The following is a 17,032-nucleotide window of genomic DNA, read 5'->3' as shown; positions in this document are numbered from 1 at the left end:
AACCAGTAGTTTTATATATATAACTTCATATATTGCTCCTTTTATACTTTCATCCAGACTGTGACCTTTGTGTTAGCAGCATAGCGATCTACGCCTGGGTCGTTCGCTGCCTATCTGTCATTTCCTGATGTAATTTTAAGCTTTGTTTGCGGCTATATCTGGGCGACATGTCATCAGTAATGAAAGTGGTGTCTAGGACAGGCTTCGCTTACTCCCAGCTCTTTAGCAGTAATTGCATCTGGTGGTGGTAAGTATAGGATTAGTGGCTTTAGATAAATTTCCACCGAAAGGACCTGTCTTCTGTAGCTTGTTTGTCACTCTCTCTCAGCTTCTCTCTTTCTCTGTCCCGTTCATCTCTCTGTCTGTCTCTCTCTTTTGGTTTGTTGTCGGTTGCGCGTCACGCTCCAGTTGGCCTGCTGCATTCTCATGGGAGTACCTTTAACACCTCAGCAGTGCTGACTTTCTTCTGTCTAATCTTCCCCTTCCCCTGCCCAGATTACTGTATCAATAATACTCTGCCAGCCCCCTCAGACAGCACTGCCCCTGGTACAGTCACAGGCCATACAGTCCTGACTCATGCAGGAATACGTGGGACGTTTGAGGCCACGTAATTAAATTGCACTGTGATTGGTCTCATCAGTAACCAACAGTTGCGACTTTGTTTTTCTTTCTGTCTGGGACGCCACTGGTTCACCAGTGTTTGTCACCAGCTCAGAAAAAACAATGTGAGAAAAATAACATCTTATGACCGTGTGGTCAAGTTGGTTCTCTTTTTCTGTTGTTGCTGCTATTTTTTTCTTTTCTTTTCTTTTTTTTTTCTTTTTTCTGTCCTTTAGCTAGCTGATGATTTCATAGCTCAGCCCATCTTTCAGGCTGTGCATTTTGTTGAACTGTCTCCTTTAGACCCCTTCCACTTGCAGCTGGCATGGCTAACCCCCTGGCCCAGTTCACAAAGAGAAATACTCTCTTCATTTTCTGCTTTGAGCTTCATCACAACATGGATAACCGCACAGGATGGAGATGAAAGTAAATAACCAGTGAGGTTAGCCCTCGCAAGCTTCCCAGCCCAGTCTGTCAGGGCCACATTTCTAACCCAGACCAGATGTCAGTGTGAACTCACCCTGACATTCCTCACCTCCAATGTACCACCTTTATTCTTCTCTGTCCATCTTCTTTCATGATCTATTTTTTATGACTGCAGAGTGTAAGGGTTCTTTTTTATAAAAGTTTAAATATATCAAGTGTACACCGTACTTTCCCATTTTAAAGTGTAGATGCAACAAGTTAGCAATTCGTTGGTTTGGTCATGATAGCGTCAACACCGTGGCTCTGTGGTGCCTTCAAAACATTTCAGCTCATTTGTTTCAGTTGCCTGACATGATAACTTCTGGCTAATCCAGTGGAGTGAAGCATTGCATGCCCACTTTTTCAGTGGCCTTAGTTCCGAATGTATTCCGAAAGTATTTTTCCTATAGGGATTTTTAAAAAGTCTTCGTTAAAGTGTTATAAACCATGAACCAAACCAACCAGCTATGACGTATTTGAAAATCGGATAAAAAATACAAAGGTACAAGACTGTGTACTTAACAGCTTTAATGAGGGGAAAGAACTACAATCCCATGAATCATTGGTGGAGATTTTTCTGCAGAATCATTGATAATGTCGTTTTTCACCAGGATTTCTGCTGTTAAACACAATTGTTTAAAAAATAAGTTGAGAAAATGTGTGCTGATCACAAAAAAAGCATACACCATCAATTAACGACCTCGTAGCACAAAGTAGGTCTGTATTTAAAGGTTTATAAGCTGTCATTAAAAATCAATTCCTCGATGGAGAAAATGAATGGGATTTTTATTTGCGTAACCTGACTGTTGCACTTTATACTGTGAGTTTGAGAGCAGGATTGCCTGTCTGACTGACCAAAGCAAATGGGGACATATTTGGGAAATCTGTTTGGAAATGGAAATCTGTTTCCAAATAATAATGTAAAATGTCTATTTGTACAAGTATAATTGGAAGTCAATGGATTCTTGTCTGATCGCAGCTTTAACATTTTTAATCTCCTTACAGATTGACTCCTGTCATTTCACATTAGTCTCTCTCCTCTTTTTAATTATGGCACACAAAGACTTAGTTATGGTTCTGGTTAGTCTGTTGTGCTAATTGAGTGACTTTTTAAAGTGTAGATTTATTATAAGTCCATTATTTCCTAGTGAAATGAAGACTAGTGATAGTCTTGCCTAGTGAAAAGGGTCTATTACAGTTTTCCAGTGGGGTTGCATTAACTAATTCCTGGAGCTAATCTTGAAATAATGCTGCTTAATCACTCTTAATAAAAGAGTGTCTCACCTTGGCTGCTGGATGGCTGCATTATCAGATCATTGAGCTGTAATTGGTGTCATGAAACCTAGTGGTGGGTTATCTCCATGGGGATTGGAGTTTTTCCCCAACTTTATGGTGCAAAGATTAACCTTGGAGTGTTTGACCTCTGTGCAGTGAACACAAACATGGGTGTAGCTGCAGCTCTGTGTCCCGGAAAAGGGAAAATCTTCAGACTGGAACCAAATACAAACAGCTAAATGCCAGGTTGGAGAGTTTTGAGTGATGTCAGACGGTCTATTATAGATTAATGTACATGTCTTGGGTCTATTATGCAGTGGCTCTGACAGACAGACAGATTGCAGGTGGTCTCGGCCCCTTACATCCATGAAGCACTGGTTCTTTCCACCCCCTCTTCCCCTCTAAAGGCCGAGGTTGTCACAACTGGTCCCTAGAGTTGTTCAGTCGAGCAAAGGGCAAAGCCCAGCACACATAATTGGAATCTTTTAACCCTCACAAAGCCCTTTTATTATCTAAAAAAAAGCTGTTTTATTCATCGATACAAGTTTGAAGATATGTCTTGCTTGAACGTGCACAAATTGCCTGTTCACACCAGAGATGATAATTATAAAGTTTTAATATTCATGGTAATTCTATGAGAGTAGGAAAGTCACTTTCAGAATGATTCTTTCCAGCTTATGATTGATGAAGCCAATCATAATGCATCTGACTTTAAAAAGCTTGAGCATTCAAAGTGGTAAACGACATGAACTTAAACTTGAACAATGTTGTCATGGGTTGGTGAGGATGCTAGTTGTCGTTCTTGGTGTGGACGAGCCTCAATGCTGGGTATCGCCAACTACCTCACAATATGATACACATACTATGGATACATTGTTTGTGACACGTCAAAATATTTATTTTTGGTTTTGGAAGAAGAACTGAAGGTGAAATGATGAATTTCCTGTTCTATATAGCCTAACGCAGAGCCTTGAAATGTGCCCTAAATGAAATAATATCATTGCTACACTAAGCTCCCATTAATTAAGGCTGTATGTGTGCTTTGTTTTGCAGGAGGCCGCCGTGTTTGCGCGAGAACAAGGCTTTGAGGTGAGTGGATGGAGGATCACACACTAAACAGATCCTAAAGGATTATTTTTCAGCTGATAATGAAGTTCTTTTTCGGACAGTGATTGATGTGCTATTATACTCTCTTGGCCCCCTTGCAGTGGTCGCCATAGCAACCTGGCAGTCGTCATGGTTTCTTTGTTCAGCCAGCACTCCGGCTCACACACTCTCTCTCTTTCTCACACACACACAAACACATTTTCTCCCCTACTCTCACACATTCTCTTCTCCTCTTTCTCTCTCTCTCGTCCCCCTCCTTTTCTGTTATGACGCATTCCTCCCAGGTCTGCACCCAACATCGCCTACAGATGTTATTTATTGAATTTTGAGAATGCTCTTGGGAGGAGAGAAAGAAATCCTTAGGGGCTGCTTTCAATTCTGTCGGTGTACTGGGCAGGGCTAGCAGGTGCCTTTGTCGAGGAACCCACCTTGTTAGCTTCATTAGACCGTGTGAGGGATCCGTCACGGCATTACGCTCAATTATACCGCGCTGCATCCGCTCATAAATACTGGATCACCTTCCCCTCTAGTCTCAGAATGTGGAAACACTGATTGGCCTTGTTTGTACATAACACGTCAAAACAATACGAGTTATCTCTCTGAATAGCAGGGAAATGCAAATGTAATAGTAGTGTTTCTCGTCTCATATTCAAAAGTGTACATGAGGGGGGTGGAGGTGGGGGGTGGGTTGGGGGGGTAAATGTGAATTCATAAGCAAAGTAAATGTGAGTTTAGGAACAGCATGCTTAAATAATTGAAGTGGCTTATCTTTTTTCAAATGCAGTGCTATCCGCCTGAATGTGTTTCGTCTCAGTATGAATAATTGTCTTCCAGGATCACTCAAGGTGCGATCGACGTGACTGGAATGCAAAGCAGATTCTGGCAGCAGAGTAAGTTAGAGAGAGAGAGAGAGAGAGAGAGAGAGAGAGAGACGAGAGGGAGGGAGAGATAGATAGTGTGCATGGGCGAGAGAGAGAGAGGAGGAGCAGTTCGTGAGCCAGGGAGATAGAGGGGGGGGCGAGAGCTTGCATCTCACAGAGTAAATATATAAATGGCAAGCACTGTCACACACTGTGAGTACCTCTTCACTGATTTCACACACGTCATGTTGATTTAGGGCTCAGAGAAAAGGGAATCTTTGACATACGAGTCTTTACCCTGATTTTGCTTCAGAAATAAACATCTCAACAGAGTATGGCAATTGAAATGTTAGCATTTAGTGACAGGATGGAGAGAAATCAAGAAGTTTCAGTCCCCAAACGTGCAGAGAAGCATGTCATCGTTTGTTTTTTGATGGTGGCGGTTTTTTTTCAATATTATTCATACACGCCTCCGCACATCAGCTGACTTTCCACATCTGCTTGTCTGCTGACTGGTTTTTGTGGTTCGCAACATCAGAGACAAACTCCCCCTTTGTTTATCAGCAAAAATCTTCATACCCCACCCAAAGCAGCATTTCGATGTGTTGAACAAAATCATCACTTCCGGAGAAATTGGTGCAAAATAGAAATGAAAGTTGTAGCCACTGTGGCCCTTTCACTTACTTTAAAACGCTACAAATGCAGACAAAACTCTTCATGTTTGCTGGCGATCAGCTGCAACATATTTTTTAAGCAAATTATTCTGTTCCATGGCATCCGTGAAATGCGTGAAATTTAATTTAATATGTATTTATAAAATTATAAATATAATATTTTATGGTTTACAATTAATACATTTATTCATTTTGAAAGGACACAATTTCAGTAAATGTTTTCAATGTGATTTGCACGCATGTCATCCTTCCTAATTTTTTTATATAATATAACGGGGCGGCAACCTTATGGGACATGGAGCGATAATCACGGAAGCGCACACCTTCAGTTACGCAAATGGTTTGGTTTGTTGGATATGCATGCTAGCACAGGTCAAAATCTTACACTTTAATAGCATTTTATAGCTCTAAACTTAAAACAGGCTGTGTGACTGAGGATTGATTACCTCAAAATGTACGTCCGTATGCAAGTTTGAGAGACTATATTTAAATTAAATGCATGCATCTCTTTATCTATTGTCACGTGTCAGAAATTATCCCTCAGTGTGCCAACATTGCCATAGGTTACCGACCCCTGCAATTTTACAAATCCATCCATCTCAAGCAAGTCTATACATTAAGGCGCAACATTTTTTTTTTTATTGTATTAAGATTCTTATATTTATATTTCCACCCAGATTTTTAATGCAATATCCCAACATTTGCATAAAGTACGTGGATGGAAACCCAGTTATTGATATGCATTATTGTGGTTGTAGGCACTCTGAATCTTGTAGCTTTCCTAGGAAGCAATACAAACTTCCAATAAGCTCTGTGATTATCTGAATAACTCCGGAGCAGACGCTGCTAGACATGCTGTACCTTAGTAAAGATAATATTTTTCTCACGTCTTAAACAATGTGGCAACATTCAGAAGTGTGAAAGAAGAGTGTTTTTACAATACAGCTCTACATCTTGTGAAAATATACAGGCTTTATTAAAGTGAAAATCAAACACGTCTGCTTAGCATCAATCCATTTCCCTTGCTTCAAAGAGATGCCTTGTTAATAAATCAATTTACATCTCAAGAAGGTAGATAAGAGTGTGTTATTTTCTCTGTATTGAGCCGGCATTAGATCTGGCTCACAGTGTGATCCGATCCTCATCTGTTTTACTTAAATACCCTTAGATGTTGAATCTGCCGCAGGGTAATTGATGTTCTATTGGCTGCTGTTCCTCCTGCAGATTACAATGAAGGAGCTGTTTTATTAGCTTTAATATGGACACAGAATTGGACACCCTAATAAAGCAGGGGGTTTTTTTCCGCCTGCTTTCATCATTATTAAAGAAGAACATCTCTTATGATAATCACTGACAGCTACATTATGGCTTTCATGAACTGATAGCTTCCATTGAATAGAGAGATATTGTGGTTAAGCTTAATTAAGCTTGTGCTTATTATGTTTTTTTTTACGCTTAAAACCTTCATTACACACCCCTCTGATCAAATTCAGTTATTGAGTAGCAAATAGTCAATGGCATGAATATGCTAATATGTGTCTGAGACCTAAGCAAGGAACTGTGTAGTCTTTTTACACTGAAGGGATAGTTCACTCAAAAATTGTCACCATTTAATCACTCTCGTGTCATTCCAAATCTGATTGATTTTCGTTCTGTTGTAGAATGTGAAAAATGTCTGTTTTGACTGTTTTTATCCATACAATGAAAGTTAATAAAGTCCAAAAATATTCTTTAATATTATTAAAGACCCCAAAAAACAGACATTTTCTAAAATTAGACAGAAGAAAGTCATCGGAATATTGCAAAAACAGTGACATTAGTTCAGGAAATCCAAATCGTCACTTCTGGGAATGTTGGGACAAAATAGAAATAAAAATTGCAGCCACTCCGACACTGTGACTAATTTTAGTTAATGAATTACTTCAAAACTTTTCAAAATGCATACAAACTGCTAGCGTCATGTTTGTTAGCGATTATTTGCAACTTTTTTGAGCAAATTATTCAATCATATGACTTTCTGAGGTTAAAGTTATGTAACTTTTTTTGATAGACCTTTGGTATTTATTTGGTATTTTTTGGTAACTGTTTAATTGTACAAAAATTTTAACTCTATATATAATATTTAATATATATGTAATAAAGGTCTCCATCTTGAGCAGCAATATTGAAATAATATGAAGGTGAGTAAATTACGGCAGAAGTTTCATTTTTGAGTGATCTATTCAGACAATAAAGAATAAAGAAACACAGTGTTGACAAAGCCGACCAACACTCCTCGACTTTTCTCACTTTTTACATTCAGTCTCAGTTACAAATTGCCTTAAACAAGCCCTGGAATCCAGCATCACAGTATTAACCTCTTCATTAGCACCTCTGTAGACTCCCACAACGCCTCTCCCTTCTCTCCTCCTTGGGAACGATCAACCTTTTAGTGGTGATTAGAGGCTGTGTTTGGGGAAGTGATTAAAAGCCCCCTATGAAATTTAGCTGGAGCAAGTTAGCGCCAGTGGGGGAAACGGCAACATGGGAGCGCACATCCCACGTCAGCTGCTCCTAACAGTCTCTGCAGCCCTCTGCCCCCCAACCGCAGCACCTGTCTGCAGGAGAGATGCGCACAGAAAGCCTCTTTATTCCCACAAGGGCTCTTGGCTTTCTCTGTCTGGACTGAAGGATCCAGTTGTGATGTGTCTTGATGGGTTAATTATGAGAATAGCTCTGACAGTTGATATTCAGATCAAAGCGAACAGGCGTTCGGTCCCTCTCGGTCCCTCAGGCATATATGTATTCACACCAGCAGATAGCTATGCAGAGATAAGTGCCTGAGAGTGAGATGGGAAGGCTAATTTATACCCCACACCTCCCAATTCCTCTCACTTTCTCTCTCCGAACTCTTCCTTATCCGACTCGCCCCTCCTCTCCCCCCAAAATCATGCTCCTAAAAATTAAACGACTTTTAGAAGTGAATGATTAATCTAATGAAGCTGCAGAGGTGTTCTACTTCTGCTAATGAAGCCTTGCATTCTAATAAGTCACAGGCATACACTGTAATCATAATTGAAATGCCAAGCAGGGTTAAAGACAAACTGTGATCGCAGATGTTGCAGAACCGAGATGTATATGTATAAAGAAAACGAGTAGGCAACGGCTGCTGGGGGCTTTTATTCAGAGCTCAGGGTCCACAGATTCCAGCTAAACATCTGTTTTTCAATGAGCAATCGCTGTATCCTGAATACATATAACAGACTCGGCTTTTACAAGCGCCTTGCAAGTTTCTATGCGTGCAGACTCCCCTATGTCTGAAATGAAACACCTCCTCGCTCTTCAAGGAGTAAAAAAGCTGGTTTGACACAGAGTTTGCATTTCTGATTTGCATTGTTCAAGGCCAAAGAAAGAGTAAATTATAAATGAGTAATGGTATTCGAGCAAGTCAGACATTTAATCTGCGCAGTTTAATGGAGCTCCATATGAATATATGACTCCATAGGTGCCTGTACATTCCCACCCCCCCCCTCTGGGTCTCCCAGCGATTAAGTGTTCATGAGCAAGTGTAGCTTCACTCTCTCATGGCTATCATGTGTTTGATAGTTATAATGACGGGATAATGGCAGGCTTGTAGGCAGCCACTTCTCGTCACAGGATACCTATAGACCCGCAGCCCCTGACAGATTTACAGTGCGCAGTCAGCTGATACTGTAAAACAGTAAGGCTTTTATAGAGCCCTGGGCTCTGCTTAAAAAAAAAAAAAAAGCCACCAAATTCATACTCGCCTGCTTTCTGGGTCTAGCCTCGGGCCTGTACTGTCTGTGGTGAAATTTTGCGTAGAAGTAGTAATTATCTAGTTAGTTTTGCATTCTGTTGCCAGTTCCGATCGGAACAATTTGTTAACCTTCCTCAAAGTATGCTGTATCCATATTTATGAAGTGGCTTCATAATTGTTGGGGGGGGGGGACTATTGTTTTCAATTAAAATGCTGGTCATTAAACCTGATGCTTGATTTTAGACTTTTTACTGTTCTGTTTTTGAAAAACGGAATTACTGAGGCAATTTTGCTTGCTATACAAATGCATGTGAAAACAACTGTCTGGCAATGTAAACTCACACTGAAGTCAATATCTTGAACAGCGAGTGCTGCTGTAAGCTGATTGAATCCATTCGGCGCTCTGCTGATTGGCCAGACTGCAGGAAAGCGGACCCTTTTAGTCAAGTGTGGAATGAAGCAGAGGTGATGAGGCAGCTGGGCCTGCCTGAGACACCACACTACACCGCCATTAACAAAACTGTCAAGGGCTGGTGGTTGCCGTGGCCAAGCAGCCTCTGTAGCCCGGTTTTGGCAGGGGGACGAGTGGACATGTGACAGACTCAAAGCTTTGGCAGGGGTTGCACTGCCTCAGACCCTCTTACTGGGGCTTTGTGTGACTCAGGGTGGGGGTATGGTATCGAACCACCAGCACTCAACCCAGTAGACAGACCCACCCCCCAGCACCGGCACCACCCATTCCACACACTTCCCCCCACCCTAGCGCCTTCTGTCCTGTGCCAGCTGGGAGGTGTGAGGACTAGGAAATGCAGATGATCTCACTCAATTCCCTAAACGTCAAGCACTTGCATACATGCCTATCTGTGAACTTCTCTCAGCTCTAGCACTATCTGTAGGTTTGTATGCCATTATCGATTAGTTTTATATATCATTTACAGTATATATAATATTTAAAAAAGTATCCTTTATTTATATATATATATATATATATATATATATATATATATATATATATATATATATATATATATATATATATATATTTATATTTATATTTATATATTTTAATTTATATTTATATTTATATTTATTTATATACAGTACCAGTCAAAAGTTTGGAAACACTACTATTTTTAATGCTTTTGAAAGAAGTCTCTTATGCTCATCAAGCCTGCAGTTAAAAAACAGTAATATTATGAAATATTATTACAATTTAAAATAATGGTTCTCTTTTTTAATATACTTTAAAATGTAATTTATTTTTGTGATGCAAAGCTGAATTTTCATCAGCAAGTACTCCAGTCTTTGGTGTCTTATGATCCTTCAGAAATCATTCTAATATGCTGATTTATGATCAATGTTGGAAACAGTTGTGCTGCTTAATATTTTTTTATAACCTGAGATACTTTTTTCAGGATTATTTGATGAATAAAAAGTTAAAAAGAACTGTATTTATTTAGAATAGAAATCTTTTGTAACAATATACACTACCGTTCAAAAGTTTGGGAACAATAACTTTTTTTTTTAAAGAAATTAGTACTTTAATTCAACAAGAAAGCGTTAAATTGATAAAAGGTGATGGTAACGATTTATATTGTTAGAAATGTTTTTATTTTGAATAAATGCTGTTTTTATGAATAAATGCTGTTAACGTTTTACTCATCAATGAATCCTGAAAAAAGTATTCCAAAAAAATATATATTAAACAGCACAACTGTTTCCATCATTGATAATAACTGAATATCAAATCATCATATTAGAATGATTTCTGAAGGATCATAAGACACCAAAGACTGGAGTACTTGCTGATGAAAATTCAGCTTTGCATCACAAAAATAAATTACATTTTAAAGTATATTAAAAAAGAGAACCATTATTTTAAATTGTAATAATATTTCTTTTTAGTTTTAATAGTAAATAATAGTTTTTTTTTTTTTTGGTTTTTAACCGCAGGCTTGATGAGCATAAGAGACTTCTTTCAAAAGCATTAAAAATAGTAGTGTTTCCAAACTTTTGACTGGTACTGTATAATTTATATTATATATAAATATAAACAAATTTTTCTTAAATATATACAAGCATGTGTGTGTATTGATATATACAAAATAATTATACACAGTACACACACATATATTATGTAAACACAAACTTTTATTTTGGATGCGATTAATCGTGATTAAGCTTTTGACACCCCTAATATATATGTGTGTGTGTGTGTGTGTGTGTGTGTGTGTGTGTATATATATATATATATATATATATATATATATATATATATAATGTATGTGTGTGTAAAGTTGTATATTGTAAGATTTGACTACATACAAAGGCCTGTGTATTTAGGAAGTATGTCTTTGCATATATTAACAAGATATCAAACCAAGTGGTATTTATTGTAATAAAACATAGCACAATTTCTAAGAAAACCATTTAATGTTTAAAGATATGTAATAGTTTTTATAAAATAGCACATTTTTCTATTGTTTTAAATTAAGATGACAAACTATTTGGCCACATTTTGGTTGTCAAATGTTAGTGGAACATGTTCATAGATAGCTAACTGTGGTTATACCCGTGTGAACTGTCCCCCATGAAAAATCACCTTAAGATTGGTTAAAAGATTTGTTAAAATGACTAAGTTGACCAAGTTAGTTTTGAGAGAATTATAGCATAATTTATTTGCAGATGCCACTTGGATTAAAATTTTGTTATTTAATGCAACAAAAATAAAAAGTGTCCACTGTAGGTGTGGACAGCGTTCTGATCTGCATGCTTTACAGAACCCACTCCCACCTGGTCAAAGCTGGCACCCCAGTCAGGATCTTGTGCTTTGACTTCTTCAGTGACCTCAACATGCTTCTCCGGCTTGGTAACAAGCTCAGCCCAATACCGGTGAACGCCTCCACAATCTCCTAAATCATAGACTATTTTACCAGCAGGCAGAAGTTTGTGAGGCTCCAGGGAGAGAGCGTGGAGGTGGTGTAGTCCTACAGGTTGCTTGGAGTCCACTTAAATAGCAGACTGTACTGGACAAACAAGTAAGCTGTGCAATACAAGAAAGGTCAAAACAGGAGGCGCAGGTTTTTCAACATGTACAACAGGTTGCTATAGTTATATTTTACCAGTCTAATGCAAAATATGTTCTGTTACTGGACTCATTAGTGATTAGTGTCAATTTCAGCATAATTCTGTACATCTTCATAAATATGCTTGGAATATTGTAATAGTAGTAGTGGCTTATTCCACTACAGTATTCTGAAAGAGTCTGTACCTATTTTGAAATGGTTCCGTTAAAAAAAAATAAAAAATACCCGGACCGAATGATGTCCGGTTGTTATGTTTTCGCTCATGTATTCTTTCATCAAATGCGGATGAATACTGTAAAAAAATTACTCTGACAGTGTTTCCTGCACTACTGTTTAGCAACACAGCTAAAGAATCTACAGCACGAAACATACAAGTGTGACCAGTGTAGTTTGTTTCCCGAACGAATGACTCTTATGAGTCAGTTCTTAGAGAAACCGAAACATACAGCGCAACCAGAGTGGTCTTTTTTCCAAATGAATGACTCTCAGTAGCTCTCAATCCCTCTAGAAGACTTTATTTTCAGAACACCACTTTTGTATTTCTTCTGTTTTTGTTGACAACCAGATTTACATTTCAACTTGTTTATTAGAGCAGTGGTTCCCAATTCCAGTCCTCGTGACCCACTGCTCTGCACATTTTGTATGTCTCCCTTATTTGACACACCTGAACCAGATCATCAGCTCATTAGGTGAGACTCCATGAACTGAACTGAGTGTGTCAGATAAGAGAGACATACAAAATGTGCAGAGCAGTGGGTCACGAGGACTGGAATTGGGAACCACTGTATTAGAGCATTGGCTCTCTCCTATTATTTCAAACAACTGCTAGAATTACTTTTTTTCTTAAAGAAAATTAAGTTTTCAATGTTTTAGAATACACGTGATTGCAAATTAGAAAATGTCCTCAATGTGATATCCCTGTGCATAGGGAACAGTGGTACTGACCACGTATTTTACAAGATTAGATATTTGTCAATAGACAAGTTTCCATCCACTTTTTGCGCTGTTTTATCAACAAAGTGAATATGCGTTCAAAAAAAATTGCGCAATTTGCTGTCTCCAGCCTGTTTCCATCCAATTGGCGTTTTTACCGATTAAATGGTGTACTTAATGACGTTATCCCTAAAAAATTTTATCCTAAATATTTGTAAAATGCAGAGAGTAGTAAGACAATTGGAATTCACCAGTTTACTGCTTACTATTTTCACAAATAATAGGCCTATTACTAAATTAGGAAATCAGAAGATCGATAGTACCGGTAACTGCATTTGTGTGACAAATCTCTTGGGTTTGGACACAGGGCAGCTTACTTGTCTTGTATGCTAAATTTTAGGGTTCATAAAAAAGATTGGTAGTTATGTTCGGTACTATAGCAGTAAAGCCAGTTTGACATAGTTGAGAACGCATAGATCATTCAAACAAAAAAAGTTATTCGTTCTGGTTTCAGAGTTTAATAACATCAAATCGATCAAAAACATCAGATTTTTTTTTTTTTTTTTTGACTTTTTTTAAATGGTCTATGGAGCTGCCGTCTTAACAATTCTTAATTCATTTAGAGCTTTTTGGATTCAACCCACTTTATTTAACCTAATTTGCAATATTCAGAAACAGGTGCAGTTGTAGCTATTATTTTTCTGATTAACTTTAATTAGATTTGTAAAAAAAACTAAAACAGGCAAAATTAGGCTACAAAAATAGGATGAATGATGTTTGAGGTGTAACATCTTATTCTTACCAATAGTATTAAATAATAATTTTATATACAATTTAATATGAATATAATAAATGTAATGCTCCTTTGAACTACAGAGAAACAGTGCTTTAACAGGAGCACAGCCACAAACGCGGACTAATTAGTATAGCATTACTATTGGCTAATTCTATCATGTGACAACACATTTATTGGTGTTAAAGCCCTTTTTCTCGACATAGTGTTTCCAAACTTGTTTTTTGTGACATTTGAAGTATCAACATAGAATTTATAAGCTAAAGTTAAATGGAAAAAAATTGTCTTGACAAAAAAAAAAAAAAACGAAAATTGCCATTTCCATCAGCTATATCGGTAAACATTTTGATGCGCTAAACCCTTTTTCGCAAAAAAATATTTGGATTGAAACCTGGCTAATGATGCTCAGGATCTGTTGCGCACCAAATCCTCCGCCATTGTCCTGTCAGTCATCTGTTTACTCGTCACATGATAAATGAAATCTGACTCCTGCTGCATTGCGCTGTATGGAGCAGAGCAGACGCTTTCAGTTTATAATTGTAGCGTCCGTTGTCCAACTGAACTAGTCTAAATGGTTTTTATTTCTATAAAAAAAGCAAAACGACAGTGGGAGTGGTGCCGCGGTGGGCAAGAAATTTAATTGGTGTATAGCCGAACACGGTGTAACACCGACTACTGCAGCAAGCCTACAGTGCATTACAAATGCAACCGTTCCAAAGCCAGAAGATTGAATACGTCAGTGGATTGCTTTAAAGCCTCTAAGTGATACATGCGTCATTTTGGTATATTGTTAACATTTAAATATTTCATTGGAATTAAAATGTGAGTCATGAGTGATGTGATTACACATGACATTTAGCATTTCAACACAACAGTCATTCTGAGTGAGAAGCAGTTGGCAATTGCAGTCACTAAACATGCTCAGTAGGTAAAATGATGACTCAAGAGCATGTTTTACAAGGTACAGCATTAAATTAAATCTAATCTGATCTGGAATAACTTCATATTTGCTTCTTTACTATAATATAACTACTATAACTATAATATCTGCTTTAGCGAGAACATACACTGCGTACCTTTTTGTAATAATGGTGTACCAATACATACTGTATAGGCTTTTTTCCTTTTTTTTTTACAGGGTACATATCTGCATTTATACAGTAATCTTTTTAACAAAAGTGCACTGAAAACTAAAACTATTGCAACTTTTGCTTAAATATTGGGGAAAGATACTCTTGTTTCATGTAGTGGTGGTTGTTACCCTCTTGTTCCATGTAGTTACAGGGTAAGTACAACAAAAATACATACACAATCTTATATCACTGACTCTGAAACCTTTATTTGAAAAACAAGTTAATTCAAAACAGATTTATAACACTTCTTTTTCGTTTAAAACTGCTCTTTTTTTTAATCAATTCATTTCAAATGCTGAAATCTTGACAGAAGTAGCACATTTTGTCCCCCCTTTTTTCTCTTGCTTGGCTTCTTCCTTTTGTTCCTCTCCTTCTTATTTTTTCTTTCCACTGATGAATCTGAACAAGAAATCGTGTCTCTTGTTATTCTGTATTATGTAGTAAAAGAAAATGCAGTACACCCAGAAATACTCACCATTTACTCATCTTTTACCCTCATGCCATCTGAGATGTGTATGACTTTCCTTCTTCAGATTAACACAAATGAAGGTTTTTAGAAAAATAATCTCTTAGAATACATACAATGCAAGCTTATGTGTTCCTAAAAGTATCAAATAGCACATACTGCAATGACTGTAGTAATCCATACAACCCCAATGGATGAATCAATGTCTTCTGAAGTGAAACGATAAGTGTTTGTAAGAAAAATTACAATATTTTAAACTTTTTAAACTGTAGACTATCGCTTCAGACCAACTGTAATAAGTTGTTTTTCAAATAAAGGTTTCCGAGTCAGTGATATTAGATTGTGCATGTATTTTTCTTGTACTTACCCTGTAACTACATGGAACAAGAGTATATGTCCCAGTATTTACATTTAAAAAAAAAATAGTTTTAGCTTTACTTGCCTTGAAAAATGTAAGCCCAAACTAAGGCTGCATTTACACTGGCACAACAAATCCAGATCTTTTACTCACATCTGACACAGATCGGAATTGGTTCCCCACGTGTAACACAAAAATCAGATTTTTCTTCCAAATGTGGTTTTAAATCAGATACATATCCGATATCTGGACATCAGACCTGCGTAAACACGCATATCCAATTCCCCTTTGAATTCCAAGCCACCACAAGGTGAGGACGACACGTTTATTCACAAAGATAGCTTTTTAATGTTGTATTATGAGGCAGAAGTACCTGTGTGCTCTCGCTCACAGCTTTTTATTGAGGTGGGAACTTTATTTATCTTTGTAAAGAAAATAAATTGCGCGAACACCGAAACATTCAAGAGCTGGTTTTCCTCTGCCCATGACCTTTATAAACAAAACAGCTTCACTACTGAAAGCTACATTATATTTCTCAGCAATGAGGTGATAACTTCGCTGTAATTAAACTAAACTAATTAAATCATATTGGGCGGGAATTAATGTAAACACAGATATCGGATCCAAGTCCTGTCTAAAGTGAGCATAAACAGTCAGGTCAAAAAATCGGACCTGGTCAAAAGATCGGATCTGTGCATTAAGACTTGCAGTGTAAATGCAGCCTAAGACATCTTCACTTTTGCTAAAGAAAAAACTGTATAAATGCACAGATATGTACCCTGTAATTTTTAAAAAGCCTATACAGTATGTATTGGTACACCATTATTACAAAAAGGTAGGCAGTGTATGTTCTCGCGAAATTGCTTTGTATCATGATAGTAGAATAACCCCTTAGTTCTAAAATACTTACAGTATAAAAAATGTGTTAATTGTCCTGGTTGTTACCCCTTTATTCCCCAAACTTTACATAATTGTTCCCTTATACGTACTTTTATAGGTACACTATAATTACCAAAAGTTGTGCTGTAAATTTGTCTTTCCGGGCTGTAATCTAAAGAGTTACCTATGTTTTTTTTCTCTCATGCAGACGGAAGACATTGAGGAGATTGCGAAGAAGGCCCAAAGCTTATCCAAAGTGAACAAGAAAAGGCAGAGGATTGTTGTCTTCACCCAAGGCAAAGAAGGAACTGTAATGACCAAAGGTGCGTGGGTCAGTTTTCATCTTTTCAGAATTAGTTTTTATAATCACGCTTTTAGATCGGGACCGTCTTGTGTTAAAAAGAAATAACACAACCCCCAGAAACACTTTTAGTTATTTACAGTTGAAATGATGTTGATAGATTTCCTCTGTAAACATTAGTGAATAGCCTCAAACAAGGTCATCTTAAGAATAGAATGCCGTTTCTCTGGCGGCTTCCGATGTTGCTCAGTGTGAAATGAATTCGCCCTTGGCAATGACCTCCTATCTCTCAGATACAGAATTTGAATCCAAAGGGCTGTTGCAGTCACATTGCTATGGTAACCG

General features: G+C 37.5%; 1 protein-coding gene across 2 annotated transcripts in view; it reads left to right on the top strand.

Annotated features, from left to right (window-relative positions):
* adka (adenosine kinase a) overlaps positions 1 to 17,032 on the top strand; it is a 164,095-nt gene that overhangs the window by 132,877 nt on the left and 14,186 nt on the right. For both annotated transcript variants that reach the window (XM_084391105.1, XM_084391106.1), the window contains exons 8-9: positions 3,394 to 3,429; positions 16,595 to 16,709. In XM_084391105.1, the coding sequence (XP_084247231.1) occupies positions 3,394 to 3,429; positions 16,595 to 16,709 (151 nt within the window). The remainder of the gene's footprint in view (positions 1 to 3,393; positions 3,430 to 16,594; positions 16,710 to 17,032) is intronic.

Source organism: Rutilus rutilus, assembly GCF_951802725.1.
Source record: "Rutilus rutilus genome assembly, chromosome: 20".
Classification (NCBI taxonomy): domain Eukaryota; kingdom Metazoa; phylum Chordata; class Actinopteri; order Cypriniformes; family Leuciscidae; genus Rutilus; species Rutilus rutilus.
Note: the sequence above shows the minus strand (reverse complement) of the source record. Positions and strands in the feature narration are given on the sequence as shown.